The 15,884-nt window shown below is 42.0% G+C and overlaps 1 protein-coding gene across 4 annotated transcripts in view; it reads left to right on the top strand.

Annotated features, from left to right (window-relative positions):
- Positions 1-15,884, top strand: part of ESRP2 (epithelial splicing regulatory protein 2) — a 162,131-nt gene that overhangs the window by 82,803 nt on the left and 63,444 nt on the right. For 3 of the 4 annotated variants that reach the window (XM_033942392.1, XM_033942395.1, XM_033942394.1), the window contains exons 11-14: positions 7,361-7,662; positions 11,447-11,668; positions 12,011-12,209; positions 13,210-13,411. In XM_033942392.1, the coding sequence (XP_033798283.1) occupies positions 7,361-7,662; positions 11,447-11,668; positions 12,011-12,209; positions 13,210-13,411 (925 nt within the window). The remainder of the gene's footprint in view (positions 1-7,360; positions 7,663-11,446; positions 11,669-12,010; positions 12,210-13,209; positions 13,412-15,884) is intronic. The other variant, XM_033942393.1, reaches the window with a different exon arrangement.

Genomic DNA, 15,884 nt, shown 5'->3' with positions numbered 1-15,884 from the left:
TCTCTACATCAGGCATCCAGTCCCAAATCTCAATTTTCTGACTTGCCAACTGGACATCCCACTGTCAATAGAAATGGTTAAGACAAAACTGCTTTAGTTATCTTTTTTTTTTTTTTTCCTTAAACCCACCTTCCTTTGCAACCTTACCAAATCAGTCCAGAACTACTTCCCTGGTGTCAGTGTTATGGGTGCCACAAGTTTATTTTGACACTTCCTATAGCAGACGATAATCTGAATCCACTCAGAAGTGCACACCATTGTTTGTTTATTCTTACTTGATATACTGCTTTAATTTGGTAGGACAAAGCAGTTTACATAAGATAAAAAGATAAATTATAAGGAAAAGAATGCCATTGAATGATAGGAAAGAAAAAATTAATTCAGATAGGGGAACAAGGAATAGAAATGGGAACAGGGGAGGCTAGGATCAAGGCAACATCAGACAGTATTGATCATTTATTTATTTAGCCCGTCCTCCCAAAGGAGCCCAGAACAGGATACAAGAGTACATTCCCAATATAGACGGGACAAGACATGACAAAAGTGATAATGCAGTCTTGACAGACATAGCATAGTTGATAATGCAGCATTTAGTACAGCATGATGGTACAGCTTCTGCATTATAGGCCTAAACATGGTTGATAGTATAGCATCTGCATTACCGTGGGTAGCACATTTAAGTTATACTAAGAGTGGCCATTAAGTTAGGTAGCTTTTTAAGTTGTACTGGGAATGGCATTTGAGTAACGGTAGGAAGCCCATTAAGTTATACTAGGAGTTGCATTTGAGTTTCATCATTCAGATAGTGGAAGTACTGGGTCACTGAGGCGCTGGTTACTAAGGCGCTGGGTTAATAAAGAGGAAGGTTTTCACAGCCTTCCTGAAGTTCCATAGTCTGCCTAGCGATCTAATGAATGGGGGGATGATGTTTTCAAGTTTCAAGTTTTTCAAGTTTATTAGTTTTTATATACCGCCTATCAAGGTTATCTAAGCGGTTCTACAATCAGGTACTCAAGCATTTTCCCTATCTGTCCCAGCGGGCTCACAATCTATCTAACGTACCTGGGGTTATGGAGGATTAAGTGACTTGCCCAGGGTCACAAGGAGCAGCGGTGGGGTTTGAACCCACAACCCCAGGGTGCTGAGGCCGTAGCTCCATCCACTGTGCCACACACTGCCACACACACTGTGCCATAATCTTGGTATGAAATATGAATAAGAACGTTTGCAGGCTGTTTGTCATGAGAGAATAGACCAGGTGGTAGTCAGTCATCTCTCTTCTTGGGATCTTAGCGATCAAACCAAAGGCGTATCTAGTGTGATGTGGGCTGGTGCATCACAGCTTAATGATCCCAGGGGCTCATGGGGTTGCTTGTTGCATGCAGGAGGAGTCATTTCTGAAGTGGCTAAGGTCTTTCCAGCCTACTTCTCTACCCATCTCAACAGCAGATCGTTAGGAAGATGGGACGTCATTTCTGGCCTACTCCCTTTTTAACTTGTTTTAAAACCTACCAGGCAGCAGGTAACTGTCTTTAATGGAGATTTGTGTCGAGCCAGAAGACATAAGTAGTGTTTATTTTTTTGGAGTGGCAACTTTGTTTGGGGTGTATTTTTAATGTATGGTATAAAGTCAAGTCCTTTGGTTATTTCTTTTTAATATTTTGCACCATACTTATTTTAACCTTTTTAATATTTTGCATCATGCTTATTTTAATACAGTGAGGCAGCCTTTCACATTGACATGAAGCTTGCCCAAGGGCTAAACTATCTATTTAATATTTCTAGAATCATATTCATGGATGTTCAAATAGCTAAGTGAAAAGCAAATATGGGTGTGCTCTTTAAAAAGTTGGATCTAGCAAGATCGGTAGTAAACTAGGCAAGAGAAGATTGCACCATGGTTTGCTGATGAGCCACAAATATTGTGACTGTCTGCATCAGTGAGAATGACTTGCATCAAGATGTTCCAGACAAACAACTGCAATCCTAGATCAAATTATACACATTTGGAAATTTATTGATAAAGAATGTGGGACTGTTTCAGGACCAAGTTTTAACTCTGAAATTTCACCTGAGTGCTTAAAACATTTAGGGCTCCTTTTACTAAGCTGCGTTAGGGCTTTAACGTGCGGAATAGTGCGTGCTACATTGCCGCGTGCGTTAGACTTTAATGCCAGCATTGAGCTGGTGTTAATTCTAGCCGTGTAGCACGTGGTAATTTCCTGCGTGGGCTAGAAAAAGGAGCCCTTAATTCTTTGTAATCCACCAAATTGTTTGGCACTGCAGTAGTTGTGATTTTTTTTTTTTTTTTTTTAATCCCCATTTCTATATGTAGATTTTAAAATTCAGAGGGAATTAGACACAGCATGTTTTGAAGAACAGTGTTTGGTATTTGAATCATCTTCTCTGATCTTTGGAAATTTTGAATTTTAAATTAAATTAACATCAATATTCAAGTTGCCCAGCTATCTTGCTGTTTGCCCAAACTTTTGGGATATGGATTTGGGAAGCTAGAACTGAGTTTCAAATCAATGTCTATAGTAGAGGGCCTTTTCCTTCAAGCATAGTGTGGCCATAGTTGGGCCTTTCATTAAGCACTCAAATTAAGATGTCAAACCAGAAAACTACTGATCCATGCCAGACCTCCTGGAGATCTGGCATGGGTCAGTAGTTAGAAAAGTAATTTTTGGACACAACCTTGAATTGGTTGTGTCTGTTCGTTTAAAGAATCAAATAAAGGAAACAATTTTTTAACCTAAGCATGGTGTTTTTAACAAAGTAATCTAGAAACATAGACTATGACGGCAGAAAAGGGCCACGGCCCATCAAGTCTGCCCACTCTAATGACCCTCCCCCCTAAGTTCTTCCTTGAAGTGATCCCACATGCTTATCCCATTTTTTCTTAAAATCTAGCACGCTGCTGGCCTCAATTACCTGCAGTGGAAGATCATTCCAATGATTAACCACCCTTTCGGTGAAAAAATACTTCCTGGTGTCGCTATGAAATCTCCCACCCCTGACTTTCAACAGGTGCCCTCTTGTTGCCGTAGGTCCTTTAAGGAAAAAGAGATCTTCTTCTACCTCAATATGGCCTGTGACATATTTGAATGTCTCAATCATGTCTCCCCTCTCTCTGCGTTCCTCGAGTGAGTATAGCTGTAACTCACCTAGTCATTCCTCATACGGGAGATCCTTGAGTCCTGAGACCATCCTGGTGGCCATTCGCTGAACCGACTCAACTCTCAGCACATCTTTTTGATAATGTGGCCTCCAGAATTGTACACAATATTCCAGATGAGGTCTTGCCATGGATCTGTACAACAGCATTATAACTTTGGGCTTCCGGCTGACGAAACTTCTTCGGATACAACCCATCATTTATCTAGCCTTGGATGAAGCTTTCTCCACTTGATTGGCAGTATTCATATCTTCACTAATGATCACTCCTAAGTCCCATTCTGCTGTAGTTCTTGCTAAGGTCTCACCATTTAGGGTATAGGTTCTGCATGGATTTCTGCTGCCAAGGTGCATGACCTTACACTTTTTGTCATTAAAACTTAGTTGCCAAGTTGTGGACCAATGTTCCAGTAAGAGTAGGTCCTGTGCCATACTGTCGGGCACTGTGCTTTTGCCTACTATGTTGCATAGTTTAGCGTCATCGGCAAATAATATAATTTTACCTCGAAGCCCCTGAGCCAGGTCCCTTACGAAGATATTAAATAGGATCGGACCCAAGACCGAGCCCTGCGGCAGTCCACTGATCACTTCCGACGTTTCGGAGAGAGTACCATTTACCACCACCCTCTGAAGTCTACCTCTGAGCCAGTCTTTAACCCATGCAGTCAATGTTTCTCCCAAGTAGACCATGTTACATAGAAACATAGAAGATGACGGCAAAAAAGGTCTATGCCCTAATGACCCAATTTCCTTATCTTGACCCTCGTAGGGATCACACCTGGGTATCCCATTTATTCTTAAAGTCTGGTATGTTGTCTGCCTCGATCACCTGCACTTGAAGCTTGTTCCAATGATCAACCACTCTTTCTGTGAAGAAATACTTTCTGGTGTCGCCATTAAATTTTCCGCCCCTGAGTTTGAGCGGGTGCCCTCTTGTGGCCGAGGGTCCCTTGAGAAAGAAAATATCATCTTCCACTTCGACACGTCCCGTGAGGTACTTAAATGTTTCGATCATGTCTCCCCTCTCCCTACGTTCCTCGAGAGTGTAGAGCTGCAATTTGTTCAGTTTCTTTTCGTACGAGAGACCCTTGAGCCCCGAGATCATCCTGGTGGCCGTCCGCTGAACCGATTCAATTCTGTGCACATCTTTACTTTAATGTGGCCTCCAGAATTGCACACAGTACTCCAGATGAGGTCTCACCATGGCCCTATACAACGTTGTGTTAGGTCACTTAGCTACATTGGGAATATTGGTGGGAAAGTGCTCATCTGGTTTGCCTGATGACTAGCAGATGGCCTGATTTGTAAATCTGGGAATTTGTTCCTTTGGTTAGTATCTGCTTGACTGCGGGGACAATACATAGAAACATAGAAAGTGACGGCAGAAAAAGGCCGAGGCCCATCGAGTCTGCCCACACCACTGACCCACCCCCCTATTTAATCGCTCTCTGATGACCTTTCCCTCGTAGAGATCTGACATGAGCATCCCATCTGTTCTTGAAATCCGGCACACTGCTGGCCTCTATCACTTGCACTGGGAGCTTATTCCAGCTGTCAACCACTCTCTCGGTGAAGAAATATTTCCTGGTGTCGCCATGAAACTTCCCACCCTTTATTTTCAGCGGGTGTCCTCTTGTGGTGGAGGGTCCCCTAAGAAGGAAAATATCATCTTCTACCTCGATACGACCAGTGACATACTTAAACGTCTCAATCATGTCTCCTCTCTCCCTACGTTCTTCGAGAGAGTATAGCTGCAATTCTTTCAGCCTTTCTTCGTATGATAGATCTTTAAGCCCCGAGACCATCCTGGTGGCCATTCGCTGTACCGACTCGACTCTCAGCACATCTTTACGGTAATGTGGCCTCCAGAATTGTACGCAGTACTCCAGATGAGGCCTCACCATGGTTTTGTACAAGGGCATTAGGACGTCGGGCTTCCGACTAACAAAGCTTCTCCGGATACAACCCAGCATTTGCCTAGCCCTGGATGAGGCGTTCTCCACTTGATTGGCTGTTTTCATGTCTTCACTGATGATCACCCCCAAATCCCGTTCTGCTGTAGTCCTTGCTAAGGTTTCACCATTTAATGTGTACGTTCTGCACGGATTATTGTTGCCCAGGTGCATGACCTTGCATTTGTTAGCGTTGAAGCTAAGCTGCCAGGTCGAGGACCAAAGCTCCAATAAAACCAGGTCTTGCGTCATGCTGTCGGACGGACTGCCGTTACTCACAATGTTACATAGTTTGGCATCATCGGCGAATAATGCTATTTTACCTTGAAGCCCCTGAGTCATGTCTGTTACTAATATGTTGAAAAGGATCGGGCCCAAGACCGAGCCCTGCGGCACCCCACTGGTCACCTCCGACGTTTTAGAGATGGTACCATTAACCACCACCCTCTGAAGTCTTCCACTCAGCCAATCGTGAACCCATGCTGTAAGTGTTTCACCTAATCCCATCGACTTCATCTTGCTTAATACTCGCACCACTTTATATTTAACATCTGCTTGGAGCCCTTTTATCGAAGGCTACAAGAAAGGTAGAGAGGCCCTGGAATATAGTCTACTTTCTGATTTGATGGTGGTTGTACATGGATAATGGTAAAGAAACTCCCAATTTTTAGATGAAGTCTCTCCTTCCCCCTGAGGGTGGATAGTGATGCAGCACCAGATAGGTTAGACCAAGGTCTAAGGGATACTAAACTTTGAATGGATATGAACACACTTGAAAATAAATCTTCAAGACATAGGTTCTGTGGGTGAGGAAGGAAAAATGTAGAGAGCCTCAGGACAGGATCATAATTCAAGCAAGGATCAAAGGCAGTCTGGGCATCCAAACTGATGCATCTATAATCTTGAGTCCACAAATCTTGGTTGTGAAAACTTCTATTTTTTTTTTTACCTTGTTTTCTTCAATCAGACTTGGCACAAATATTTGTACCGCTGTGGCATCATGTGCCCATTACTGTAATACTCTACACTTGGGTTTACTAGCAAAAAGTACGTGTGTGTGCAGCTGGTTCAGAATGTCAAAGAGCAATTTACAGGATGTTTCACTTGTTGTTATAGTTATTCACTGGCTACAGGCTGCCCAAAATGTGAAAGCTTTAACTGTAGCATTGAAGGTAAAGTGTTAGTGTGGCTTCATGTATTTGGGTAAACAGTTAATTATTCCTTTCCACCTCGTTCATTGCATTTACAAAAGGGCAATTACCTGTTTCAACCACCAAAAGGTTTTAATACAGCTATGACTAGGAACTGCAACTTTTTCATATATGGCTCCAAATCGATGAAATACACAAGAAGTGCATTTAACCAATCTTATGTCTCTATTAAATATCTGGAAGACATAAAATCGGTGTTATGCACTTCTTGTATATTTTATTATTTTTTTTAAGTTTTTATTTCCTATGTCCATTTCTCTCACTTGATCTCTTATTTTCTTACACTTTGTAGTAGTCTTGCACAAGTCTGCCTTGTAAATAATGTGTTAAATATTGCCTCTGAATCAAAAGAATTCTCTTTACATAGATTTTGCAAGACAAATTGGCTAAAATAGATCTAGAAGTTTTCTGTTGGCCTAAAGATACTAGTGTTGTGAGAGCCTGATAAATGGATCAATGTTTTTCCTGTAGACATGGAAAAGAAACGGTTAAATTGGACCCATATAAAACAACTCTAGTTTTCATTAAACATGATCTGAAAAGTTCTATTCCAAACCAGTTTCAGAAAGCACACTTCTTTATGGATATAATCCTTTAGGATTCTTTAGGATATAATCCTTCCTCACTTAAGTTTTTGCACCTCCTCCCCCCCTCCTTTTTTTTTTTTTTTTTTAATTTTCCTCATTCTTTGGTTCTGCCTTGCTACAGCCTTTCTACCCCTCATAAGTGAAAAATATCTTTCTCCACACCTTGTTTAGGTTTATTTGATTACCTCCTTAGTGCAATCAATAAAAGGTATAGTTTTTCATCCGCATCTATTAAATTTTCTTGCAATGTTTTTCAACCCTGTAACCTTTTCAGCACCTCATCAACCCATCTGTAGTCCCCTCACTCTCTAGTCACCCTCCACCATGGCCACTAGAACAAATATTTTATTACTTTAAATGTAAAATCAACAGTAAAATTGATGCTTTTCAGTTCACTTAACTCTTCTGATTAAGATTTGTGTTATGTTCTTAGGCACCTCTAACGAAGTGGCCCAGTTTTTGTCCATGGAGAATCAGGTCATCATTCGAATGAGGGGCCTGCCATTCACTGCCACTCCAGAGGATGTTTTGGGGTTCTTGGGGACTGAATGTCCTGTCACAGGCGGGAAGGAAGGACTTCTCTTTGTCAAGTATCCAGATGGCAGGCCAACAGGAGATGCATTTGTGGTGTTTTCATGTGAAGAATATGCACAACAAGCACTTAAAAAGCACAAGGAGATCCTAGGAAAACGTTATATTGAACTCTTCCGGAGCACAGCTGCAGAAGTTCAGCAGGTTACAATTCCATTCCCTTTTGAACAGAAGTCTTTCACATGCCAGTATTAGTTGTAGAGATAAAGATATATTGAGTTGTTAGTAATCCACTCTCCTGGTCAGACACCATTAGAAGTGGAGGTTTAAATAAGTAGGTAGCACAAAAGTCAAGTACAAACTATAATACATGTTTAGCCACCAAGCTATAATTGTTTACTTCTGCATTTTAGTCCTGTGAAACTCATTTTATAAATGTTCAGCTCGTGTAATTTTTCTTTGCTTTTAGGAGATAATTTATAATTCGATGCCACAAAGGGGCACAATGATGGCAATTGGGCATGCCTATGATGGTAGAATACCAGCATAAACCTGCTTTTGCATGCCAAAAGATAAGGGTGAACACTTAAGCCAGGTCAATGGCTTGGCTTGCAAGTAGATGCAGTTAACTGCACAATGAGATGTTTGTAGTCCTATAAGTTGTGTATGCCACTTGGTATCACGCCTGTGACTCACCCATCCTCTTCACATACCATAGCACTTGTGCACTACTTTATAGAATAGTATGTAAATGCATTTTCATGTGTACTTACCAATTAAATGCATATGTCCATTTATAGAATTGGCTCCTAAATGAGTGTATAATTAAACATGGAGTACTGTATAACAGAGATGGGCTAAAGAATGGGGATTTCTAAACCCAGTTCTTAATGCAGATATTTTTAACTAGCAAGTGAATTTCAGAGAAGAACCCAGGAATGATGGGTCCTTTATTTGATTGCAGACTTCATTATAGCGGTCGTCTTGGCCGGGGTTCTCATAATCTCTTACCAATCCATTATGTAACCTGTTGAGCTCATGGGCTAGAGATTAATGAACGCAAATCGGTATAGTATATTTTTGGCACATAGTCTGAACATAAGCAATGCCTCCGCTGGGTCAGACCTGAGGTCCATCGCGCCCAGCAGTCCGCTCACGCGGCGGCCCAACAGGTCCAGGATCTGTGCAGTAATCCTCTATCTATACTCCTCTATCCCCTTTTCCAGCAGGAAATTGTCCAATCCTTTCTTAAACCCCAGTACCGTACTCTGCCCTATAACGTTCTCTGGAAGCGCATTCCAGGTGTCCACCACATGTTGGATAAAAAGAAGATCTTCCTAGTATTCGTTTTTAATCTGTCCCCTTTCAACTTTTCCGAATGCCCTCTTGTTTTTTTTTTTTTTTTTTCTGAAAGTTTGATGAATCTTTCCTTCTCTACTCTCTCTATGCCCTTCATGATCCTGTAAGTCTCTATCATATCTCCTCTACGTCTTCTCTTCTCCAGGGAAAAGAGACCCAGTTTCTCCAATCTCTGTAGGGGCCTTCCTAGCTCATGTGTACCAGAAGGGTAGTCCATTTTATCTAAAATAGCTAATCATGAGGAAAATAGCTGCTGCAATTATTTTTGTTCAGTCAACAAGTGGTTAAAAACAAAAAGTACTATACAGTCAAGAGAAACAAATGTAGTTTGTATGGCTTAACATTTGTTAATCTTTCAAAATAGATGGCAAGTGATTCTTATTCCAGTTTTGCAAAATTACATGCAAACCTGTAACAATTTAGCAACAGTACACTGGAGCTGGAAAGTGGCACTAGCATGTATCTGTAAATACAAAACACAAGGAATCCATAATATAATGTATTCAGATCGTCACTTGCTCTTGCAGATTCTCATTTGGAAAAATGGAACACAGTTTTCATCCTTGTAATTGGAGCAGTAATTTTATGCTTGAACATGCATTCTGCTAGGGCAGGGGTGTGAAAGTCCCTCCTCGAGGGCCACAATCCAGTCGGGTTTTCAGGATTTCCCCAATGAATATGCATGAGATCTATTTGCATGCACTGCTTTCATTGTATGCTAATAGCTCTCATGCATATTCATTGGGTAAATCCTGAAAACCCGACTGGATTACAGCCCTCGAGGAGGGACTTTGACACCCCTGTGCTAGGGCATGGTAGACGAGTAAAAGCAAAAAAAAGTTCCTCAAGTTCCAGGAAATCCTGCTTTAATGATGTACCCGACATGGGCCGTGTTTCAGCGGCTCAGCCTACGTCGGTGGCTAAAAGATCTTGTAATTCAGTATAAAAGATCAAAATATTCAGTGAACAAAATTTACCCAAAATGGTGAAAAAGAAACGCACTTGGACTAAAGGTTAATCTATCTGAGCTGCACACGGGTTCCGAGTTGGAAAGCAGAACCTGTGTGCAGCTGAGCTCTTTGTGGCACCAGATTAACTGTTAGTCTGAGTGTGTTTCTTTTTCACCAGTTTGGGTAAATTTTGCTCATCGAGTATTTTGCTCTTTTATACTGACTTGCAAGATCTTCTGACCCCTGACGCAGGCCGAGGCGCTGAAACAATTTATTATCCGGTTGTATATCTCCTGATGAAGCTCAGCTTTGAGTGAAACGGAGACGCTCCGTAAACCACTCCAGCTGGAATAAGGAAACATTTAGGGTTCCTTTTACTAAGGTGCGCTAAGCAGTTTTAGCGCACGCTACAATGCCGCACGTGCTAAACGCTGACGCCTCCATAGAGCTTGTATTAGTATTTTTCGTTTAGCGCGTGGTTAGCGTGCGCTAAAAATGCTAGCGCACCTTAGTAAAAGGAGCCCCTAATGCCTATATAAAGAAAGTTTAATAGTAGTACCATAGCTGAAACCAGTGATAGCCCGCATTAGGCAGTTTTGACTAAAAGACAAACTGCTGCAAGCACTTGAGGTTTCCTTATCCCCTGGATAATTTCAACATCATTCCTATTACTATGTGAGTTTCCAGTTAACCCTGTATGAGTGGTTTTCACAAGTCCATTGATAACTTACAGGAAGATTGAAGATGAAATCGAGGAGGGAATTATTTGTTTTGAAAAAAAGAATAATATACCATTTCTCGTCCCCATCATTTGTGAGATTAGGGTAATTCATTTAGCAGATACCTGTATATTATACTGTGTTGATGACAAATTAAAATGTTCCCTTAGATCAGGGGTGTCCAACCTTTTGGCTTCCCTGGGCCGCATTGTCAGAAAAATTTTTTTTCTGGGGGCCGCACAAATACGCAAACGTTGCAGCAAGACGGAGGAGGGAGCCGGCAAGACGGTAAACACTCGGGGGCAGCAGACAAAAACACTGCATCGCCCTTGACCGGGGCAGCACAAAATACTTCATGGGGCCGCATTTGGCTCTCGGGCCGCAGGTTGGACACCCCTGCCTTAGATGATGCATTATTATCGTAATACAGTCTTGGTTAATTTCAAGACTGCAAGGGATTTGGATTCCACCCCCCCCCCCCCCCCCCCCCCCCGGCAGAGTGAATCCATCTCTGTCCAGCACCAAAGGAATCTGTGCCAAAAATGTAGGAAGGCCCTTCAGTAGATTGCATTCTGATTTAATAGCTATAGAGGAGTTCCAACAATAATTTGGGATATATATGCTGCTTAGAACTACAGTACTTGCTCTCGAGGATATAAAATGTTTAAGGAGAGTAAGCTGACAGGTTTATCTGCTTTACTCTCAGGTTTATCTGTTAAAGGGGGAAGCTGTGGCTCACTGGTAGAGTTGCTGCCTCTGCACCTAGAGGTTGAGATCAAATCCCAGAGCTGCTCTGTGACCCTGGGCAAGTCACTTAATCCTTCAGTGCCCAGTGCTTTGAATGTCAGCTTTGAAATGCCAAAGCCACAAAAAGGTGGTATACAAGTCCCCAATTCCCTTTTCCCTAAACAGAACAGCTGTTATTAGAACTTGACATGCTTTACCTTTTTTACACTACAGGTACTTAACAGGTATTTGTCAACACCTCTGATTCCCACTCTTCCGGGCCCCATTATTCCAGTCATCCCCTCACCTTATCCTATGGTAACGAGCACCGTGCGAGACTGTGTCCGACTTAGAGGTCTACCTTACACAGCTGCTATAGATGACATCCTAGAATTCATGGGTGATTCTACTGTAGATATCAAGCAACGTGGTGTTCATATGGTCCTCAATCAACAGGTGAACTTTTTTTTTTAAGTTATATTTTATAAATTACCGGAAGTCAATTTATAGTGTGGTATAGGATAACATATACCTGTCTTATGTCTTACACCTGGAGAATATTTTACTATGTGTAGGTATAAGAATATATACCAGTAGGTAAAACAAATACCTACCTTCTGGAAGATATTTTGCAATCCCTGGCCATATAACTTAGGAAATTGTGAGGGATTAACACCATGATGGGACTACCACCAAGTCCTCTTTATTTCTTCATGTTGACCTCATTTCCCATAGTCTGAATATGCTGCCCTAAATCCAGTTTTTTGTTGTTGTTTTTTTGTTTCCACTCTGCTCTAGGGACGACCCTCCGGTGATGCTTTTATTCAAATGAAGTCTTCAGACAAAGCTTATTTAGTGGCCCAGAAATGTCACAAGAAAATGATGAAGGACCGTTATGTGGAGGTGTTTCAGTGCTCAGGAGAGGAAATGAACTTTGTTTTAATGGGTGGCACTTTAAATCGTAGTGGTTTATCTCCACCGCCATGTAAGTTACCATGTAAGTCTGCAATTCTTCTGCGCTCTGCTGCTGAAGGCTAAAATGTGGTAGGTGCTGCAGCTTATGTTGCCTTTCACACTGGGGTTTATGCCATAATCTGTAATTGCCCATCTCTGGAAGCTGTTCTGTGGAACCATAATGGGAATGATTTTAAGCTTTTTATTTTTTGTGCTGCACTTTGACCATGCAATGCATACTCAGAACATGCAGCTTTATTGGGTGAACTGTGGTTTTTCTCCACCTGTCCCACCCCCTGAGAGATGCTGTAATTTTGCGTATTGCTGAAACTTCGAGTGAATGTTTTGTAGAAAGAAAATGCCAGAGAATGCTTTAAAGGAACGAGCATGTTGACTTTGGTTGAGGAGTTGTGAATGGGAACGCATGCAGTGGGCGTTCATGCATGTAGCATATAATCGCTAAGGGCTTTCATATCACATGCTTAAAGCTTTTAAAAAGATTTACTGCTTTGGTGACGGATTAGGCACAGTTTCCAAACTTTAGCTGCCTTTGCAAGCAGGATATAGCCATACTCTTATCATAATGCCCTACCCTTCTCTACCATTTTCCACTTTCCAAAGATAGGAATGAAAACTTTCGTAATCTGCTGGCCTTGTGGCTCATGCAGTGTGGAATAAGGAAATTTCCATATTGAATGGTCCACTCAACAGGACTACTGTGTCCCTGCTTGAGTGGTGGTGAGTCCTTTCCTAGGAAGAGATGATGGCAGCGTTGCTGGTTTCCAAGGAGTAGTGCCTTTTTTTTGAATGAGCCTCTCCCATCCCCCAGGCCATTGACGATTCCAGAACTGCAGAAGCATCTTGTCTGGGTAGGCAGGAGTAAAGATGCAGGGCATAAGGGAAACATGGAAAGCAAAACAGTTAAAAGTGGTTCAATCTAGTATGTTCGTTGTAAAAAGCTGTTTCTACTCTCAAAGTGGATATCCATGAATCTCTGTTCAATCAAGCACTAGTCTTCATGTCTGATTTTGCTTTATCCTTAGGTCTGTCTCCTCCAGCTTATGCCGCCTTTCAAGCAGCAACGGCAGTCATCCCAGCAGAAGCAGCTGCAGCACTTTACCAATCACCAGCCTTGTTATCCACAGCAAGGAACCACCATGCCTCTGCCACAGCACCTCCAGCAGTTGCCTACTACCCAGCTCAAGCTACTCAGCTGTATATGAACTACACAGCCTATTATCCCAGGTATGTGTTATACAGTCTTAGATTCTTAGCCTTAATGTTTGCATGTGTAATATATGTAAAATAATTTTATGGTAGTGAATCCTGCTTTGATGAACCTTCTAGAACAGTGGTTCCCAGCCCTGTCCTGGAGGACCACTAGCCAGTCAGGTTTTTGGGATTGCCCTAATGAATATGCATGAGAGAGATTTGTATATAATGGAGGAGACTGGCATGCAAAGCTACTCCATGCATATTCATTAGGGCTGTCCTGAAAACCTGACTAGCTAGTGGTCCTCCAAGACAGGGCTGGGAACCACTGTTCTAGAAGACCACCATTTAACCACAAGATGGTTGCTATGGTAGCTGATCTTCCTCCATGAATGTAGTGTAAGTACTAGTAGTTTAACATAGTAAATGATAAAGGCCTGTGTGGTCCATCCTGTTGGCCCAACAATCACATTCATTTTGAGGCAATGTTAAATCAACACTCCAGTGATTATACATTTTACTTGCTAAGTTCCGCTAAAAGATGTTTTTCCTCTCTGCGCATGCTCAAGGCCTTCGAGTTCCCGCTCTCTCCGAGATTCTCGGAGATCTCTGAGAATCTCAGAGAGAGCGGGAACTCGAAGGCCTTGAGCATGCACAGATGCTCAAGGCCCAGCAAAAAGAAGACGTCAGATCTTCAGGCACTGGCATGTCCTGTGCGTTAGTGCCGGTGCCAGATGGGAGTAAGCAATGTGTTCGGGTGGATGGATGGGTGTGTGGGGGATGCCAGATCGCTGCAGGGGGTGGGGGGCAACGTGAGCGGGGGAGCAATGCCGGTTCTCAGGGGGGGGGGTAGAGCAGCGCCGCTGGCCTTGGGGGGTGGGGGTGGGTGGAAACATATCAAGCGAGTTTCCCTTTGTTCCTATGGGGAAACTCGCTTTGATATACGAGTACTTTGGTTTACGAGCATGCTTCTGGAACGAATTATGCTCATAAACCAAGGTTCCACTGTATTTAGTTTTTAATGCCAACAAAAAATGCAATACAATTTACATACAAATAATAATAATCAAATAAGCACTTATAAACAATCAGAATCTATACAAAAAAATAAATTCCCTCCCCCATCCAACATTACCATCAGGTAAATAGGTTTTGATTACTAGATCAAAGAGTCCTACAAGATGCATATGGAATTAGAAGTTTATCAATGAAAGCTGGTTGGAAGTGTTTTGTTTTTGAAAGCAAGAAGTAGTATTTTATAGGTGAGGCAATGTGTGATGGGCAGCCATTGCGCTTTGCGGAGGAGAGGAGAGACGTGATCAGATTTTTTTACATGGTAGATTAATTTCACCCCGGTAAAAATGTGCATTTATTTATTTGAAAAATTTCTACACAGCTTAAAACCTAAGCAGTTTACAAAGAAAAAATACGTAATCATGTAAACACACATAATCAAGATAACATTACAATTACCTAACATCCTAAAACTAGTACAAAACTAGTAAAATAAGGTAACAAAAACTGATCTCTGTTCTTGCTCCTGTTCCATATTGGCGCACACAGGACACAGGCTGTAGAAGTTTGTCCGGTATTGGCCCCACTGCTCCACCACTGGAGTCGCAGTCCAAGCTAACGTGAGCCTATCCCAATCCATCTTGATATATTCTGGACCCAGACTGTAGAAGTCCATCCAATATTGGCTTCACTGTTGGGGCTGCCATTTTGCACACTCCCAGTGATTCTTGAACCTGTTCTTCCACTTCCCCTAATAGGCATCTTTCATTTGTATTCATTAGGGATATCTTGAAAACCTGACAGACTGGTTGTCACACCCAGTATAAGTTTGAGAAACACAAGTTTAGCATAATTGTTTGCAAATTCAATACCTTTTTACTGGACTAATTTAATATATCTGTGGCAAGCTTTCCAGCGTTAATACCTATATCAATTTGAAAAGATGCATTTATACAGCAGCTAAACAGTATAGATTAATTTAGGTCTTTAAGCTGCCTGCATAAGCCATTACAACACAGTACGCAGAAAAGGATGGGCAGAAAAGGGGATGTTGACAGAGATAAGGAGTCTAAATCTCTATAGTTGCAGGGTCTACCTTTTGATAACGGGCGAGGGAGCCAATGTGCCTTTTAAGTCTTTTTGTGTTAACTTGATACATAGGAAAACATCGGAAATTAGTTTCATTCTTGGGTACTCATAACATATTTTTTTATGCTGAAACCTTGTTTCCCCCTAAGGAAACATTTTGGGGAATATTGTGCCACCAGCCATTGCGCACACTTCTGGACGGGCACGTGGTTACTCGCTCCCATGAGCCTCAAAATAATAATCAGAACAGTCCAAGGCTTAAATTCAGCAATTTCTGTTTCTCTTGCAAACCCCCCCCCCCCCCCCCCACTCCCAGAACTTGACTACAAACAGTGCTGTGGGGAATGCCCACAATCATTTAGAATCCAAAATAATCATTTTCAACTTCACACAGGGCAAAATA

Source organism: Geotrypetes seraphini, chromosome 4 (genome assembly GCF_902459505.1).
Source record: "Geotrypetes seraphini chromosome 4, aGeoSer1.1, whole genome shotgun sequence".
Classification (NCBI taxonomy): domain Eukaryota; kingdom Metazoa; phylum Chordata; class Amphibia; order Gymnophiona; family Dermophiidae; genus Geotrypetes; species Geotrypetes seraphini.
Note: the sequence above shows the minus strand (reverse complement) of the source record. Positions and strands in the feature narration are given on the sequence as shown.